Source organism: Zalophus californianus, chromosome 11 (assembly GCF_009762305.2).
Source record: "Zalophus californianus isolate mZalCal1 chromosome 11, mZalCal1.pri.v2, whole genome shotgun sequence".
Lineage (NCBI taxonomy): Eukaryota > Metazoa > Chordata > Mammalia > Carnivora > Otariidae > Zalophus > Zalophus californianus.
Genome location: NC_045605.1, coordinates 67146546 through 67165752, shown reverse-complemented (window position 1 = coordinate 67165752; position 19207 = coordinate 67146546). Strand labels below are relative to the sequence as shown.

The 19207-nt window shown below is 35.2% G+C and overlaps 1 protein-coding gene across 2 annotated transcripts in view; it reads right to left on the bottom strand.

The window, feature by feature from the left end:
• USP47 (ubiquitin specific peptidase 47) overlaps positions 1 to 19207 on the bottom strand; it is a 108053-nt gene that overhangs the window by 50852 nt on the left and 37994 nt on the right. For both annotated transcript variants that reach the window (XM_027578348.2, XM_027578347.2), the window contains 6 exons: positions 14287 to 14490; positions 10162 to 10275; positions 8370 to 8508; positions 3179 to 3275; positions 1470 to 1615; positions 426 to 505 (listed from right to left, as the gene is read on the bottom strand). In XM_027578348.2, coding sequence (XP_027434149.1) covers positions 426 to 505; positions 1470 to 1615; positions 3179 to 3275; positions 8370 to 8508; positions 10162 to 10275; positions 14287 to 14490 — 780 coding nt within the window. The remainder of the gene's footprint in view (positions 1 to 425; positions 506 to 1469; positions 1616 to 3178; positions 3276 to 8369; positions 8509 to 10161; positions 10276 to 14286; positions 14491 to 19207) is intronic.

Sequence of the window (19207 nt, the reverse complement as noted above, 5' to 3'; positions counted from 1 at the left end):
GAGCCGAAGGCAGTCGCCTAACCAACTGAGCCACACAGGCGCCCAACCTGCTATAGATTATAATACATGTAATTTACTTAGTAAATATCTGAAAATACTGTTCAAAAATCATCCCCAAAAAACCACACATACACATGTAGGTATATATTTATATATGAATTATATAGTTTTCAGTTAAAAAGAGACCATCTAGATCATAGAAACCAACTTCCTTAGTTTAAAGATGAGGAAACTGAGGTCTAGCATGGTTTAATGAGGATCTGTATGACTCAGTTAATGGCCAAATGAGAACCTAGTACTTTCAATTCCCCATTCAACACTTTAACAACTGAACTAATGCCAGAGTTTTAAAACATTTCAATAGAATAAAAGTCACTTATGAATGATTTATTATAAAACATTCCCTTCAACCTGAGATGAATTACCTGCTCTGTTTGTTTCCATTTCTGTTCCAACGCATCAAACATGACTCTGCACAGTTCTTGTACATCATGCTGCTGCCAAGCTATTTTAAAATAAAATTTAATTAAAAACAGCATTAAATTTAGTATAATGAAACATTAATTTGTTGTTTAAAAGCAAACTGTTAAAAGTATGGAAAAGTCGGGGCGCCTGGGTGGCTCAAGCGTCTGCCTTCAGCTCAGGTCATGATCCCAGGGTCCTGGGATCGAGCCCCACATTGGGCTCCTGGCTCAGCGAGGAGCCTGCTTCTCCCTCTCCCTCTGCCTCTCTCCCTGCTCACGCTCTCTCTCTCTATCTCTGTGTCTCAGATGAATAAATAAAATCTTCAAAAAAAAATTTAAAAATAAAAAAAAAGTATGGAAAAGTCTACACAAAATAATTCTAAATTTAAAAAAGAACACAAACTACACATTACAGTCATGAAAAGGTAATCACAAGGAAAACAATCAAGGGTTTTTAAGTAACATATGCTTTACAGTGCTATGATATTTGCTATTTTTGTTGTTTCACTGTAGAGTTAAGAAATGTTTAGAAAAATCTAGAACTAAAAATTTTAGTTTAAGTGCATAAAAACAGACTTTAACCAAACTTACTTTACAAAAAAATTTTAATTGATCAAAAATTTACCCCTAGTGCTTAAATTTTAAAAATAAGTTTTGTTTTGGGTTTAAAGATTTTATTTATTTATTTGACAGAGAGAGACACAGTGAGAGAGGGAACACAAGCAGGGGGAGTGGGAGAGGGAGAAGCAGGCTTCCTGCCAGGCAGGGAGCCTGATGTGGGGCTTGATCCCAGGTCCCTGGGATCATGACCTGAGCCGAAGGCAGACGCTTAATGACTGAGCCACCCAGGCGCCCCCAAAATAAGTTATTTTTAAATCCCAGCAAAAGGCAACGAGAAGGTTTATCATAAAATCAATTAAGCTATTAATATATTTTGTTTATAATATTGTCTCCCAGAATTCCTTTGAATATTAGAAACACTTATCATTACAAGAGAAATAGTACCCTCACTACTATCCCATCCAAAGCTCCTTGTAACATCTGTGGTTTCAATTGCTCTCTTTTTGCTGGTTTGTAACAAAACAAAAAGCCTTTGAAGTTGGTATGGGATACTTGTCACTGGATCTTCTTCAGATTCTTCAAATTCCCACCTATTGAAATAAAATATTTGAAAATTATTTACAAAACATTTTTATTCTTTAAAGCATCATTAATATTAACATCGTAATAATATAAGGCTGTAACTCTTGGGGTATACAGAATTTGGATATTAACTGAAGCTATTATTATCTAATGAAATAGGAGCCTTTCCCTAATTCATAAATTCAGAAGAAATTTAGACTTTAACAAGAAAAGACATAAGAAGGCAACACTAATGAAAGGCAAAGCTCATCTAAAAGTAATCACAGATTTTGAATCTGATCAAGACTCTTGTCCTAAGTATTAATTCATAAAAATAGAGGGAACAGAACAATATTAAATGACACTATGGCATTCAACTATCAAAATCCAAACTGTGGAAAACTATAGGAGAAAGGACGTCAGTTTTCAATATATATAGTGTCAAGGAATAAACTGCAAGGGGAAAAAAAGATGGAAGGGAATTAAAAATAGATTAAAAAGATTAAGAATCTTATCAGTCAATTGCACTGTATGGCTCTTGTTTGGATCCTGATTTGAACAGATTGTTTAAAAAAATTATGAGCAATCAGGGAAACCTTATTAGCACTGACCTGTGATATATTTACAGATGACACAATGGGAGTGTGCTTCCAAATAATCAGAATAGAGGGTATTAGATAAAAAAGACTGATCATGAGTTGATAATATTCAAAGCTGGGTGACGGGTACAAAGGGATTCATTACAATGTCTACGTTCACAAGTAAATTCAGATGATGAGCTTCCGTATGAATGGAATGATAATGTTGTTTGAGCAACACAACCAATATTAAAAGCTCCAAAAATACTTTAAATACATATTTATGGTAATTTCAAAATGTTATTCAAGAGTAACACAAAAAAGGAAAAATCAGTTAATCTGTACTTTAAAATGTCTTAAAAAAATAAGTTATGCATACCTTAAAGAAAATATACAAAACAAGAGTATATTAATGTATTACAATAAGATACTCATAAAAATAACTTTCTGGGACTTTTAGGGTTTATTTAAATATGGATTTCCTCCAGAGCATTTTAAAGTACCTGGTATATATACCATCTTTTACACACTTAGACACTTACATACACACACACGCACACACACGCCCAAAGGACAGCTGCAGTATATTTTAATTAGAAACAAAGTTTGAAAGTTTAAAAGATGACTTTGTTTCTTAAATTGAGAAGTAAAAGGAAAGAATAAGGTTTACATATTCAGATTATCTCAAAAAGCAGATAACATATTTCTTTATAAAGATGTTAAAGCTGTAAGTGAGGGAAAGCTTTAATACAGTAATTTAACCCAAATGTAAATCTTTTTAATTTTATCCTTTGCTGGTCTACACACTTCTGATTCTCTCTCCCCACAAATTTTTCATACGTCAATCTCTCATAAGATCTTTTTCTTATATATTATTCAAGACGTCTTATGAAGTGAGAAATACCCCCAAACTTTGTAAATAAATACAAGAAGGTAAATTAGACTTTATTAGTTAAAATCTATAATTTCATTCTTAAATCAGTTTTATTTATAAATTTTTTTTTGAATACTCACTTATATAATGCATTCCTAAATTCAGGAGTCATAAAAAGTGTCTGCAAAAGGCTATTCAAATAGCAAGTCATTGCTTGGTTTACTAATCCCACATATCCTTTAAAAAGAAAACAAATATACATAAATCAGCATCTACATTAAAAATAACAAAAAGAAAACTTAGTAAGAATTTAATGCACAGTAAAAATTGAGAGGTTAAGGTTACCTGGAAATTATTTTAGTTTTTTCAACAGCAATAAGAAAGACCCCTTTTTCTAAAATGTGCACTACGTAAACCTTGTTTCTCAGAAAGAGGATATCTTGTTAAGTGTCCAGAGATATGCATGGATGTTATGTAGCATTTAATAAAATTTAAAGAAGAATATTTCAATATAGTATGTTTACTTGATATAAAAATAATCTTTGTTCCCCAAATTGGTAAGCTGTTGATTAAAATGGAAAAGTATAAACATATTTACTTATCACAGACCCAAAATAGGAAGACTGAACTGAACCAGCTATCCATGCTATCAGGCTCTATAAACCAATTTGTGCCAAGAATAATATATGAGATAAATTCATTATATAAAACTCAGAATGACTTCCTCTATTTTAACAAGCCCATTAAGTATGAGATTCTATATACATTAGCACACCATGCAAAGACTATAAAGTAAGAAGAGAAGTCAGAAATAGGAAAGAATAGAGAGAGGGAGTGGGGAAGGGAGGAAGGAAAAAAGGAAAAGCTTATAGGAACTTAAAATTCAAGTGAATGATTAAAATTACTTAGCTTTATATATCTGATTGGAATATGGCTACCATTGTTGAGAACATTTTTGGAATTTCTCTTTTGAAGTAGGCTTCAGGCCCCGTTTATGAGATACACATCCACCAAAAAAAATCAGTCTCATCATATTAGTTATACCTCATTACATGAGCAAAATGTGGTAAACACTTTGCTTAATAATTAAACTTATTTACTACCACTTAATACTGAATGACTTGGGTGTTTCCAAAAAAAAAAAAAAAAACCACTTAAATCTTTTCTCAGCAGACACTGAAGGTGTTCACTGAAGCTTTTCAAAATACTTTTTCAATTCCTCAATTATCAAAATGTCTTGAGAAATGGTAGGCTCTGCAGACAATAATATTGCCAAAAGTGATGAAAGGACAAACAAATATGCATGATAAGCCTTGGTCAGTTGTGGAAAAGAGGACTAGATTCCACGTTATCTATATGGTTCTAAGAAGAGATCAAGTAGCTACCCACTTTTCACTCTGGACTAAGGTTCAAGTTTTAATTTCTAATGCCTTTCATATTTAAGAATACTCTGTTTATAGGGGAGCCTGGGTGGCTCAGTCAGTTTAAGTGTCCAACTTTTGCTTTTGGCGCAGGTCATGATCTCAGGGTTGTGAGATGGAGCCCTGCATTGGGTTCCGTGCTGGGCGTGGAGCCTGCTTAAGATTCTCTCTTCCTGGGGCGCCTGGGTGGCTCAGTCATTAAGTGTCTGCCTTCGGCTCAGGTCATGATCTCAGGGTCCTGGGATTGAGCCCCGCATCGGGGCTCCCTGCTCAGCAGGGAGCCTGCTTCTCCCTCTCCCACTCCCCCTGCTTGTGTTCCCTCTCTCACTGTGTCTCTCTCTGTCAAATAAATAAAATCTTAAAAAAAAAAAAATTCTCTCTCCCTCTCAAAAAAAAAAAAAAAATACTGTATATATTCTGCTGTACATTGTTATAGAATTATAAACTATGTCAATTCCTAACCATCCCCCACCTGAGCTATTCTCATAGCACCCTGTCTTTAATCCATATTGGAGCCTTCAGCTCACTGTTCTGTAATGACCTATTATATGTCTTCCCCATCAGCTGTGAGGGGAGGGGTCAAATCTGACTTAGCTCTCTATCACATAGAAAATACTATGGTCATGTGTACTTGATTTGGCACCATTCTGCACAGAATGAACAGTGTCTTACATAAAGATACTATTTGCCAAAACTATGAAGATTTCAGTGACACTAATAAAAGTGCTACTGAAAAATAGAAATATTTTGTCATTAAGCATTGTCTAAATCAAAAAAACTTCAAATGACAACTGTTATCAAATGGGTCCTATATCTGAAATAGCTGTGAACCAATACTGTGTGAGCCCCTAAGGGAGAAGAAGGTGAAAACATGTCATTCTGTGAGGGGCACATGTGGAAAGAAATCCTGAACGGAACCACCAGGTAATGAAGTAAGCATCAAATAGGCCAAATGAAGACTGCAGAATGCAACAGGCCAACTCCTGGGGCTGGTAAAATAAAAGATTTTTTTTTTTTAAAGACTTTATTTACTAGGGGCACCTGAGTGGCTCAGTCGTTTAAGTGTCTGCCTTCGGCTCACTTCGGCTCATGATAAATAAATAAATAAAACCTTTTTTTTTTTTTAAGATTTTATTTATTTGACAGAGAGAGAGGGAACAGGGGAGTGGGAGAGGGAGAGGTAGAAGCAGGCTTCCACCAAGCAGAGAGACCGATGTGGGGCTCAATCCCAGTCATGACCTGAGCCAAAGGCAGATGTTTAATGACTGAGGCACTCAGGTGCCCCAAATAAAAGAATTGTTAAAGAAACTGGCCAAGTACAGTTATCATGGATTCAGATAATGGAAACACCCTAGTTATATAGTTTCTATCCACCTACAAGTCCACATTAGCCTTCAATCTGCTCCTTATCCCTTAATGTTCACATACACAATACCCCACCCCTACCTGCCCCCACCACCTCCTATGAACAGTGGCTGGCTACCCCGGGACAGGGGGGTGAGGGGGGGGTTGGTACGCAAGGGAGACAGGAAAGAAATCCCCAAACCTCCTGCATTATGGAGAAATGTGTTCCTAGAGCCCTGAGTCTAAATCATTATAGCATCTTCCAATAAAAACATTCTGTATATGGTGCCAAAATTTACAATAATTTAAGGAAAATGCAAATTCAACAGTCACTAACAAAATTTATGCTTAAACTACAACTCCTTTGGATGCTTATAGACTATTTTAAATTCAGAAAGGCAGTACCCCTAGAAAACTGGAGGAAAATGTACAGGTAGGAAAAAGGAGTGGAGTAGAGGTGTATGAGAAACAATAATTGGGAATGAAGGCTGAGATTACATGGCAATTTAGAAGAAAGGCCTATAAAAATTGTTTTAAATAAATTTCAACTTAGTAATTCAATTTGAGAACTTATCCTAAGGAAATAAAGATAAAAATAAAACCTTATATACAAGAATGTTCATAATATCAGTAATTATTTGCTTAAATATCTAAACTATACAATGAAACAGTTTTTCACTCATTCAAAACCGTATATTAAAATACTATTTAATAGCATTGAAAAATGCTTATCATACAGTATTAAGGAAAAAACACATAGTAAAAAATACTTAAAACATGTGATACCCGCATTTTCTTAAAAACACACATATGGAGGAAAGATAAAACAGAAATAAGCAAAATCACCATTAAGTAGTTTCTGCTAGTAGTACTGTCAGTGATTTTCACTTTCTTCATTTTAAAGTATGACAATGAGCATGTACTATATACTTTTTTAAAAGTATGAGTCAGTCTCTAGGAATTTATAGGCATCATAGTGCCACAGAGTACATAGTACAAAATAGGAGTTTTATAAATACTCCTACATAAAAGACTGAATTGGTTGTCAGAATACAAAGCAAATAGTTCAAGAATCCTGATTTGTTAAATCTGGAACTTTCTCAAAGTATTCCAAATATCTCAGAATAATCTAGGATGCTTATTTAAAACAAAATGCAATTTATCCAACCAATATTTTGGGAAGTAATGCCTCAGAACCCGTATTTTTAACAAGTACCCCAAATGACTTTTTTTTTTTTTAAGATTTTATTTATTTATTTGGCAGAGACACAGCGAGAAAGGGAACACAAGCAGGGGGAGAGTGAGAGGGAAAAGCAGAGTTCCCACTGAGCAGGGAGCCTGATGCAGGGCTCGATCCCAGGACCCTGGGATCATGACCTGAGCTGAAGGCAGATGCTTAACGACTGAGCCACCCAGGTGCCCCCGCCAAATGACTTTTAAAGAAATAAAAATTTGAGAATCACTACTGTAGACAGTGTAACGATGAACAACTTTATTATCTCCTATTATCTGAAAAAGAAGATAATCTTGCATTCTCTTTTATTCCTGGTACTTGACTGACAAAAGTTCTATTAATATAAATGATCCTAAATACCAAACATGACCAGCTTTTACTGGTATTTCCAAAACAAACACACCGGTAAGCCTGTACAAATGTTCAACTATGAGGAAATTATCTACATTTTAATTACAAAATATAGTAGATAGAATATTACAGATCACATTAGGAGAAAACTTGCAATATGATGCTATAGTTTTCTTTTTATACTAAATACCTGCATATAATATTTAAAACCATCTCTATTTTGAAGTTCTAAAAGTAGAGGTTCTGTAGTCGCACCTAGCAGTACCAGCTGTGCCAACTGAAGGCTTCTCAGAACCCAGGTTCCACTTCTTTTAACATGAATAATACACTATCGACTGCAAAGGTTTGCTGTGAGATCAAATGTTATATACAAGTATCCAGATTATATTTAGGCAATTAACCAACCTTAACGTGTAAAGGAATAAACCTTTACATAAATAAAGCAATTTCACTGCTCAATAAATTGAAAAAATTCAAACATCTAGGTTTAATAACGTTCAGAAAAAAGTTAACGGGAATATTAAAATTATATGATTAGTTTCAAACATATGATCAGATTAAACTAAAAGATGACACAGCAGGTGTCTGTTTCAAAATGGAAGTATCCCCCACAGTCTATCCTAATCCAAAAAGATATAATGGAAACATTTCTTTCCAAACAAAGTCAACTTCAGAAATTTAAGAATAAATTCAAAATAGAAAATTACCAAAGAGAAAAGTCTTCCTTCAAAATACAATATTCAGTATTTTTTACATTATTACTAAATAGTGGCAGTAACAATATAGTGAAAACAATGACTTGAGGGAAAGAAAAACCACATTACTGTTCTATTTCTGTTAACTAGTGATCTTGCTCTGGGTCTCAGTTTTCTAATCCATAAAATGAGATGATTAGGCTTGAGATCTCTCAGATTACTCAGGGTCTAATGCCCTGTGATTTTATGAAAATACAACGACCACAGTAATGATAATAAAACTTACCTGTTTCTGATTTATTCAAAATAGATGAATAGGAGTAGTTCTGGCTGACATAATCACTGGTAGAGCCCACAGAACCTTCTCTTGGAAGTGGACCTATAAATCGGTCATGGACACTATCATCCCCGGCACTGGAATCCTCCTAAAATGCAGCATAACCAATATTTACTGAATGGCATATGTTGCTGAAACAATGAAAAAAAAAAAAAACCAAAACACATACTAATTGCTGAGGCAATGAAAAAAACAAGGTATTACTATTACCACCAAGACATTTAAAGGAATGTACACCCTCACCATTTCCTATAGGAAGGCTCAAAAGATGCCCAGTGTAAAACACTTGGGAGAGGTGCTCATGTCTCCTTTCAAAGTTCTTACTTTTGCAATTTCCCTTAATTCTCTTTCAAATTTTGTTTATATAACAGAAGGAGAAAGTTCCATTGTGAACTTTTGATGACAGGGTCTGTCATTCATTTTTACACCATCCTTGCCAAGTACACCTGGCAGGTAGGGCACACTGAAGTATTGGATAAAATGGATTGTTTCCTACCGTCTCTAATAAGAAACTTCCTACTAATGACAAAGATGTCAAAAAGGATTCAGGGATATAAAATTAGCTTAAGCAATTAAGACCGAGCTGAAGAGTAATTACTACGCATTTTAAAACATGAATTCCCAAACCAGAGATCTAGAGTTCCCTAAATAACTAATTTATATTTCAATGTCATTCAGATTAATCAAGATCTTCTCATGATGTCATAAAAAAAACGATGAGATGGAGCATCTTCTAGTACTGCTTCAGTATGGATGTTCTGTGTTTAATTATTGTCTACTGTCCAGACAGCTATTCTAATTCACAATAGACTTCTACATGAAAAGCATCAAATAGCAGGATTTCTGTAAGTGAAGTTTCATTGAAAGAAGGATTCTGAAAAAGTCCATAAACTCTGTGAGCCTTGGGGCACCTGTGTGGCTCAGTCGGTTAAGCGGCTGCCTTCGGCTCAGGGATCGAGCCCCGCATCGGGCTCCATGCTTGGCAGAAGCCTGCTTCTCCCTCTCCCACTCCCCCTACTCTCTCTCTCTGTCAAATAAATAAATAAAATCTTAAAAAAAAAAAAAAAAAACAACTCTGTGAGCCTTAGTTTCCTCAGCCTGTAAAACAACAAGGTAAAGCAGACCAGGTTTTCTCGATCTTTTTTAGGAAGGACCCTCAAATTGGGAGTTACTGGATTAGAAGATCTCTAGGGCCACTGGACCAGACAGGAAAGCCTACTGAAATATGAACTTAGGCAAATACTGAAAGAATAGAAATAAAGCACGTAACTTGAAAAACTAGTTATTCCAGAAAGAGGGGGGTGGGAGCAAAAATGTCAGAATAGAGAATTCTGGGGGTCTGTCCCTACCCTAAAATACAGAAAAATCTAGGCATAACTGTCAAGGACTTAACAACCACCAAGCAAATGCTTAACCAAAGGAAGGCCACTGAAACGCAGTAGGAGATCTCTGTAGTGTTTTAACTTATCCCAGATCTACCCCATCCCTGTCATGGTGGTAGTTTTGAAGATGGCAACCCCCATTTCCAGTGCAGCAACAGACTATATACACAAGCAACAGTGCTATGGATGCCCACTGTTACCATGTTAACATATACACTTATAAAAAGCCAACATAAAATAGAAAAATAATTTATTATACATAAATCACAAATTATATCTCTCCTCCTTCCTTTGGAATACTGCTTCCCAACAGTGACAGTACACAAAAATTATGAATACGAGGCTTCTAAATAGTTTACCAGCAGTATTTGAGGCTGTTCACCATCTTTATCTGTCAAATGCAGAAAGTTCTTCTTTCCTGGCTCAAAATTAGCATCAAGAAGTGACTTGTCACTGGTATGGTCCAGTGGAGCCTATGGGCATAAAATAAAATATCTCAGATTATGAGAAACATTAATTATAATAATAAAACAAGTAATACATAAATGAATCTACAATTCTCAGGCTCAAACACTACTTTTTTAAATAAAGATTCTGGTAAATTCTGTTAATCTAGACTTGGAATTAACTCATTTACTCATGTATTAGGATGGCTAAGCCCAGTGACAGTGCATATACTGACAGTTATCCCAGATGTGCACATTTCCCAACATCTAAAAAAAAAAAAAACTGGAGAGAAAAAAGGTAAAGAAGTAATGTTAAGTATTACGCAAAAAAAATAATTATAAACATCTGTTTCTATGTTCTCTAAAATGTATTTGCTAACAATCATTTCATATAAGTAACTATAAAAACATGTTTTGATATATGAATGAGAATTCTCTGATAAGCAACACACTAAGCAGTCCAACCAAACTAATTAGGTAATATACCAAAATGGTCACTTTCAGAAAGACTCCTTAAGGAACAGCCTGTCCTAGGTAAATGATAACCTATTTAAAGTCCACTGCCAGGATCCAGAGGATCCCAGGAAGACAGAAGTCATCACTCTTTTGAAAATTAAACATCTCAGATATGTAGTCTTTACCTAACTCTTTGATTTGGTAAGGCAATTTCATTCTGATCCACTCTGGTTGGTGGATGAGAGATGGAGCTCTGTGTGCTCCAAGTCTACTGTAGGGACTCACCCACACGCTAGTCCACTGTTGAGAAAAATGACAGATGAAATGAACACCCCATTCTTTTGCTTTAAAACTATTTTGTTATACTAAAGAATGATTTTAATGCTTCCAAGAAATGAGGAATGCCTCCTTAGGGGACTTACTTTATGGAAATGCCTTTCTTAGGAACTTAACATTATATATTAAGAAAAAAAGTGTAAGTACTAACGAAAAAAACAAAAACAAAAACCCTAACTGTAAAAAATGTTGCCACTTGCTATTTGTGTGACTTTGGGCAAGTTAACTCCATTTCCCCATGACTCAGTTTCTTCACCTATGACATGAGCCTATACCAGAACCTACCTCATACAGTGGTTATTAATGACTAAATGAGGTTATACTTGTACAGAACCTCATACCACAACAATACTAAGCACATAGTAAGTTTAAAATAAGTGTTAAGTAAATAAAATAACAAACATATGATCTCTCTTAAGTGGCTCACATCTAGAAATCCGTGAGAAAAATGGGACATAGAAAATCAGAAGCTGGGAGGTGGGGGAGGGGGCAACTGGATGATGGACATTAAGGAGGGCACGTAATATAATGAGCACTGGGTATTATATAGGACTGATAAATCACTGAAATCTAATAATATACTATATTTTAATTAATTGAATTTAAATTAAAAAAGAAAAAAGAAAATCAGAAGTGAAGAGAAGTCACATGGGAGGAAAGGTATGTTTGGGTCCTTTACATTCTGGTAAGAAATCAGATAATATAGCAGGAATACACAGGTGTTTTACCTCAACAAATGTATGTATGTACGTGTATGAGGTGGTGGGTAGCTAAATGGGTTAGGTTTTCACAAAGCATTCATGCAGCACTGTGCAGTAAGCAGGGCAAAGAGTATACTTACAGAAATGTACAATAAGCAAATAAACATACAGAAGTCAAGTACTTGAGAGCAGTCATAGCTAAAGAAAGAGAAATAGGTAATCCTGATATAGGGCTATTCTTTTTAAAGATTTTATTTATTTATTTGAGCATGAGCGGGGAGAGAGGCAGAGGGAGAGGGAGAAGCAGACTCCCCGCTGAGCAGGGAGCCCGATGCAGGGCTCGATCCCAGGACTCTGGAATCATGACCTGAGCCGAGGGCAGATAACCGACTGAGCTACCCAGGCGCACCACGACACAGATCTATTTAAAGCCACCATAAATGTTAATTTAACACACATCTTTGAAGTGCCTAGGAAGACTATCTATGGACGACGCAAAATTAATACTATGAGGTCCCAGCCACCAAAATACATGCATTCCACCACATAGAAAAGACACAAATGAATAACAACTATAATAAAAGAATGCTATGATAAGTGGCATAGCAGAAGAAACAGTGCCACTGGGGGACAAAGAGATTACTTTTAAAGTGGCATGAAGACACACCATATAAGGTTTCTTAAAAGTAAAAAATAAGTAAGACTTGGGGAGACATACATGACAGTACAGAACTATCCTTTAAAAAAAGAGGCAGGGGCGCCTGGGTGGCTCAGTCGTTAAGCGTCTGCCTTCAGCTCAGGTCATGATCCCGGGGTCCTGGGATAGAGCCCCGCATCGGGCTCCTTGCTTGCCGGGAAGCCTGCTTCTCCCTCTCCCATTCTCCCAGCTTGTGTTCCCTCTCTCGCTGTGTCTCTCTCTGCCAAATAAATAAATAAAATCTTTAAAAAAAAAAAAAAAAGAGGCAACATTAGAAGTTACATGGTGATGTAACAGGGAGTATTCGAAGTTTGAGATTAAATATTACTTCCCTTTGCATATTTTGTTGGACTACCAATTTTACTAATCAATTTCAGAGGGGAAAAAGTTGGTTAATGTAAAGCATTAGTTCCACATTTTAAAAATGTACATATATTATGGAACAGAAAGCAAAATATCATGGATTTTAAGGGCAAATCATGCAACATCAAACATCTGTGATTCTTCTATAGACCCAATTAAAACTCTGCCCTCCAAATATCACAGAGGTAATACACATTCAATTTCATTTCCCATCAGAGGTATCTTCCTGGAAAACTTGAGTAGCAATGACACAGGACAGAAAAAGGTAATATAAGCAAAAACACAGAGATAGAAAAGCATGGAAATTTGTGTTAAGAAAATAAATTAGTCCAGTACCTGCAAGTTGAGATTACAAAAGTCTTAAAGGACCCACTGTAGTTTGTCTACAAGCTTGCTAACCTAAGGAATCTGATTTCTATTTTCTGGGTAGTGAGTACTCATTGAAGGCTTTTGAACTGAAAGGTGACCTAAGAGCTACAATTTAAGATGACTGGAAACAATTCTAACAGTAATATGCAGGGTAATTTGGACAAAGAGACAGGAAATAAAAAAATACTCTTTCCAGTACTATTCTAATAGTGCAGATGAGATCCAACTCAACGGTGTCCTTTGCCACTCTCCCATGCAAAAGTGATCAATGCCTTCTCTTTGCACTCAAACTTACGATATAGTATTTCAAACATATTAATGTAATTATTTGTCAGTACAATCATTTCTACAACAGGACTGTGAGATCTCTGACACAAAAGTCATGATACCACCAACCTTCTTGATCAGGTGCCTACCACTGTATCTGGTACATAATCTCTATTAACATGACTGCATATCCTTCCTTTCCTTTTTCTTTCTATATAAATTTTTCTCTTCTTTTCTAAAAATTAATTATAAAATACACATGATTCCATATCCTGCTTTTTCTGCTTAAAAATATAAGATGAACAAGGGCACCTAAGTAGCTCAATCGGTTAAGCGTGTAACTCTTGATTTCGGCTCAGGTTATGATCTCAGGGTCAAGAGATCAAGCCCCATGAAGGGCTCCGCACTGAGTCTGCTTGAGATTCTCTCCCTCTCTGTCTGCCTTTCCCCCCACTCATGCACGTGCTCTCCCACTCTCTCTCCCAAATAAATAAATCTTAAAATATATATATAATACATTTACATATATCATATATATGATAAATAACATCCCATGCAGTAAACGTTGGAAAATTTTCCATAGTTGACACAATATGCTATGAGCAAAAAAACTGATAAAATGTCCTTATACAAACTTTAGGATAAGCAAATACTGAATCTGGAATGAAGGCAAAGGGATGAAGAAGGATCCAATTATTGAGTTGCACATAGGCTCTTAAATTATTTATTATAGTTTTGCTTATGATATTAAAAAAGGTACCAGGATTTAATATATTCGTTAATAACAACAATAATGACTAACATATTATTAGCAGCTTAAGAGAACATGCTTTAAGTCTAAGGTTTTACCATATCAGCAGTATTGATTCCATTTCCCCACACTAAATCAAAGGTTCCATTTATGTAGCCTACTTTGTTGGCCACATCTTCAAAGAGCTTCCTGAGTGGAGTAGAAGCTGGTAAATTTAAAGTGATCCGTTCATTCACTGTCTTTGAATTAGTAGTATCCTGTATTATACATAAAACTCTAGGTTCTTCAGCAGCATTTTCTATCTGAAATTAAAACAAACATTATTTATCTTTAAAGAAAAACAAAACAATTACAATTAGCCATATTTTCTATGATTAAATATAAAAATATCCCTCAAAATATTATTTTCTCCTAGTTAGTATTACTGTTTTGTTATGTCTGAAATACACTGTAATGGATATGTCAAACACAAAAGTACCATATGTGTTTGTTTTGGAGAAACTGTGGCATATTTAAGAATCAACATTCTTGTGGGCATTTGCTTTCGCTGTACATCAATGGTCAACAAGCCATGAAGACAGTACACGTGAGTCATTTTCAGCTGAAAATAATAAAATCTGATCCCCAAAAATGTATCATTACCACACTAGCACAGTCAAATCAAGCACCTCTGGATTTCCTGAAGAAACAGAAAGGGAACTGTGAGGATCATCTCAACTTGCAAATCCCTAAGGGACACAGGCAACCAGGCCTCCTGATCTTTATGCTACTGTACCTATAGACATGTCTAAAGGCCCCATTTATCAATGTGTTGGGCGCTGACAAGCTTATTTAAACAGATCAGTCAGCAGAGGCAGGTAAGGAAAAGCAAGGGAAAAAAAACTTTTCAATTACCAATGTAGAAGGAAGTTAGGGTCACAAATTCTCCTTCCTTCTTTTTCATCTAGCAATAACTCAGTAATTATCAAGACAAAAAGTTTTCAAAGGGACTTTCTCAGAGAGGCTCTGCCCTCCCTTTCAAGCTGTTGAAGGACACTGCTTTTCTTTTCAACTTTCCACAGTGGTAGCAGGCTGCATCAGATACTTGAATGCAAAAAATTCCTTCCCTCTTTCTCCTTAATGTCAAACTCTATGAATGGCACCATTATCCACTGACTTTTGCTGAAACTAGAGTTCTGAGCATCTTCCTCTTCTTCACCTCACACAATCACCAAAATTCTATCAATTCCACCTTTTTTGAATATTTCTTGAGCCATCCCCTTCCTCTTTATTCCTGCCCGCAGCAATCACAATCTTACACAGGATTATGGCAATAGCTTCATGAGAAGTTTAACTTTTTCTAATCTTATCTTCCTTCAATCCAGAATAACACGCAAATCTGATTACATAAATCTCTTGCTTTCCCTCAAAAATCAAGTGCAGCAGTCGTTTAACTGGGGTATGTCTCACCATCCCCATAATAGGCTTTACAGAAATATGAACTGTACAAACTGGTGCTGTATACAATAATTTATTTTTCCTTCTCTTTTACAATAACATCAACTCCAGCCTTTTATTTCTTCTATACAACCCATTTTTAAATAATAATTATCATTGACTAGTGCTGAAGACAGGATAGCCACAAGGTTTTTTTGTTTGTTTGGTGGAGTAATACAATTATAATTTGTTTCTGCTATATATAATTTTGGGTTTGTAAGAGATTATTTAAATTAAGATTAATCCAAGTAGTTTAGAACAGAAATAAATTTCTATAAAAGAAGTATAATGTTTAAAACAGATTGGCTACCATAATATTTCAGATAAATCAAAATATTTAATTACAAATAATAATCCATTTAAAAATGAAAAGAAGGAAAACACATTTCTATAAAATAAATAGGATAACAAAAAAGAGCATTACTAATATGCTTCTCAGAAAGGAGAAAAAAAGCCTTCACCTAAAAACTTAAGGTGTTATATCAACACGTGTAATTAATTGTTTTACATCTTTTAATCCCAAACTGAGAAACATAAAGCGACCTTTTTAAACTGTGGTTTATAGTAAAAGAATGAACAATTCAAAATAAATTTCAAATACAAAAGATCCACTTTCATAGTTTCAACAGTATACTTCAGAAGTAGATTCAAGTTTTCCAGATAGAAAATACCATAGGGCCAGATTTTAAAACCTTGGATGGCTGGAATTGATGGTGCAAGGAAGATTACCTTACCAAAGAATTCAGAAATCTGAAGTGTTGATTTACATCAGAATACATCAGAATGGTGATGTAGCAACATCATACGGCCAGATATCAGCTGTTCCTAGTTCTTTCCCCAAATACATCAGCACAAAGTATAGGCACTCTTATACCTCCTCTCTTTCCACTCAAAAATGTGGGGAAATTATCCCCAAAGAAATCTCATCTGAAAACTAAATGTACTACAGTAAACACAAAATTTAATCTCATGTGTGCCTTTTATTCTTTTGAATGACAATGGCTTTCTTTTCTGTATACTGCATATAAATAATTTTTTTAATAGGAAGTATAAAAGGAAAAAGTGGAAATCATCTGTAATGCCCTAACACACAGATACAATTAACATTTTGGAGCACATCCTTCCAAATATTTTGCCCACATGCACATACATGCGCACATATACATGCACACTCTTGAACACACACACTGGGTTAGAATATACATGCTGTTTTGTCATTTCTTTCTTTACTTATAAACATATCATGTAATCTTTTCCTGTCAAAGCTTTTCTAACTTTGCATTTTTAACAGCTGAATAGTATTTTATTACATAGATTAATAATAATTTGTTCTATCAGTTCCATTTTATTGGCTCAGGCAAACTTTATTACACTTTGGTAATAATACTGTGATGAACACCTACATAAAACTTTGTGCACTTTTCCGTTTCCTTAAAATTCCTATAAGCAGAATTTCTGGGCCTATCACATTTTATTCTTGAATTCAATTCTAAAATAACTGAAACAAACAAAAAGCTCTGTTCTTCTTTAAGGCTCTAAGCTAGCCACTTATAAATCTTAATTACTTTATATTCTACATTCTGGCCCATTATTTCAAATTTAATCTAATATATGGCTATCATCCATAGGCTACATTTAAATTTTTCATAGCACTACTGCCAACACTAATCACACACTCATATGTAGCCTCTCTCCTCCCCGCCATGTTCTCCCAATCTGGGAACTAATAAGAAAAAAAATTTTCTTTCAATTCTCAGATATCATCAATAAGTATAACAATAACTTTACAACAGTTTTCCAAGAAAAGAAAAAAAACACAACTCTACAAGATTATATTAAACATGCAGATTTACAATACATTTAAATGTAAAAGGTGTTTCTTAGAATTAGGAAAATAGGGTAGCTACCTTTCTTCTTTTCTTTGGAGCTCTGCCCCTGGCTGATCCCACTTATGCCCAAAAGAAAAAGCATTATCACCTTGAGGTAAATGATAAATGGCTACAAATTCCTTGCCACTCAATTTCTTTTTCCTTTTCCCATGAATCTGGACGGGCCTAGTGACCAGCTAGGACCAACAGAATGTACTACAAGTGACACTGTGTGATTTAAGGCAGGACCTTAAAAAATCTGCAGCTTCTGGTTTTGTACGAAGATTCCCTCTTATGAGTTAAAAAAAAAAAAATCCACTTACCCTGGGACCATCATGCTACAGGGAAGCCCTAACAATCCACAGGGAGAGAAAATGGCCACTTAGTGGAGCACTGGAGTGCCTAATAATGGAGAAGCCTTCTTGGACATTCTATCCAAAGCCAGCCACCAGCTAAATGCAGCCAAGTAATGATCCTCAATGATGCCACATGAAGCACAGAAACTAATCAGCTGAGCCCTTGCCCAAATCCCATCCCTCTGAATTATGAACAAATAAACTAGTTGTCTTAAGCCACTAAGTTTTCAGGTAGGCTGTTCCATAGCAAAAGATAAGAAAAATACACTTAGGCACATTGAAGCACACCTGAGCACTAGCTGGAAACGATGTAATGGTGGTGTTGGTAGTAGGAGGGAGGGTGTCCATTTAAATACTACACCCGACATTAAGGTAAGGCATCTGAGGATATGTCATAATTTAGGGAAGAGAGCACAATTTTTGAGTTCAAAGAGCTTTATGATGAGTAAGGGAAAATGAGAGGAAATAAATGCAAAGTTTTAGAAAAGCCTGAAGCATGTTCCACTTGGGAAAATATTTAATATATCTTAGGTGAGCTATTACAGGGGCACAAAGTTCCCTACACAGAAAATCTAGCCAGTTAAAAAAAAGGCATAAAATATAAAATTAAAACTATTTATTTTATGGACAACTCATAGCAGCATTACACTTGTGAGAATAAGGGGAAGGTCAACAGCAGTTACAGTAACATGCTGAGAGTGTTCTGTCTGTGCCTATCTCTGCTCACTGCAGAAACAAAGCTAGATTTCCGAACAAAGTCTGAAGAACCCTTGAAAAAGAGTAAAAAAAAATTACACCACAGTCTTATTTATAAAAGATTAAAACACAGTGGGATAAAAACATTCTAAACATATTTTCCTCCAAAGATAGGTTCGCAGCTAGGGACATCCTGTAGAGGTCAACATGAGATAGAAATTCTGAGGGGTCGCAGAGCCTGCTTGAAGGCATGTTCACCTCTTACGTCATGTCATCTCCTTTTCTTGGCATTCCTAATAGTTCTAAATTCAACCTGCGTTCTCTGAAATTAACACCATAATTTTTGTTTCATAAAAGACACTTCCTAGGTGTTTCTTATTTAAAAGGCAAGGTGTATAATTGATGGCATATATTCAGAATGGTATTAGCATGTAGAAAACAACTTAATATCAACCCAAATTCAAAGTTACCAAGATTCAGAATTTTTTAAGAAAAAAAATTAATATAAAGACTTTTAAAACATTACAAAGGGACCTCTTTACCTCTAAATTTAATAGTCAACCCATTTTCTTTTAAGACCTCCTTTTCAACGTTATTACAAAGATTAACATTACGGTTGCAAA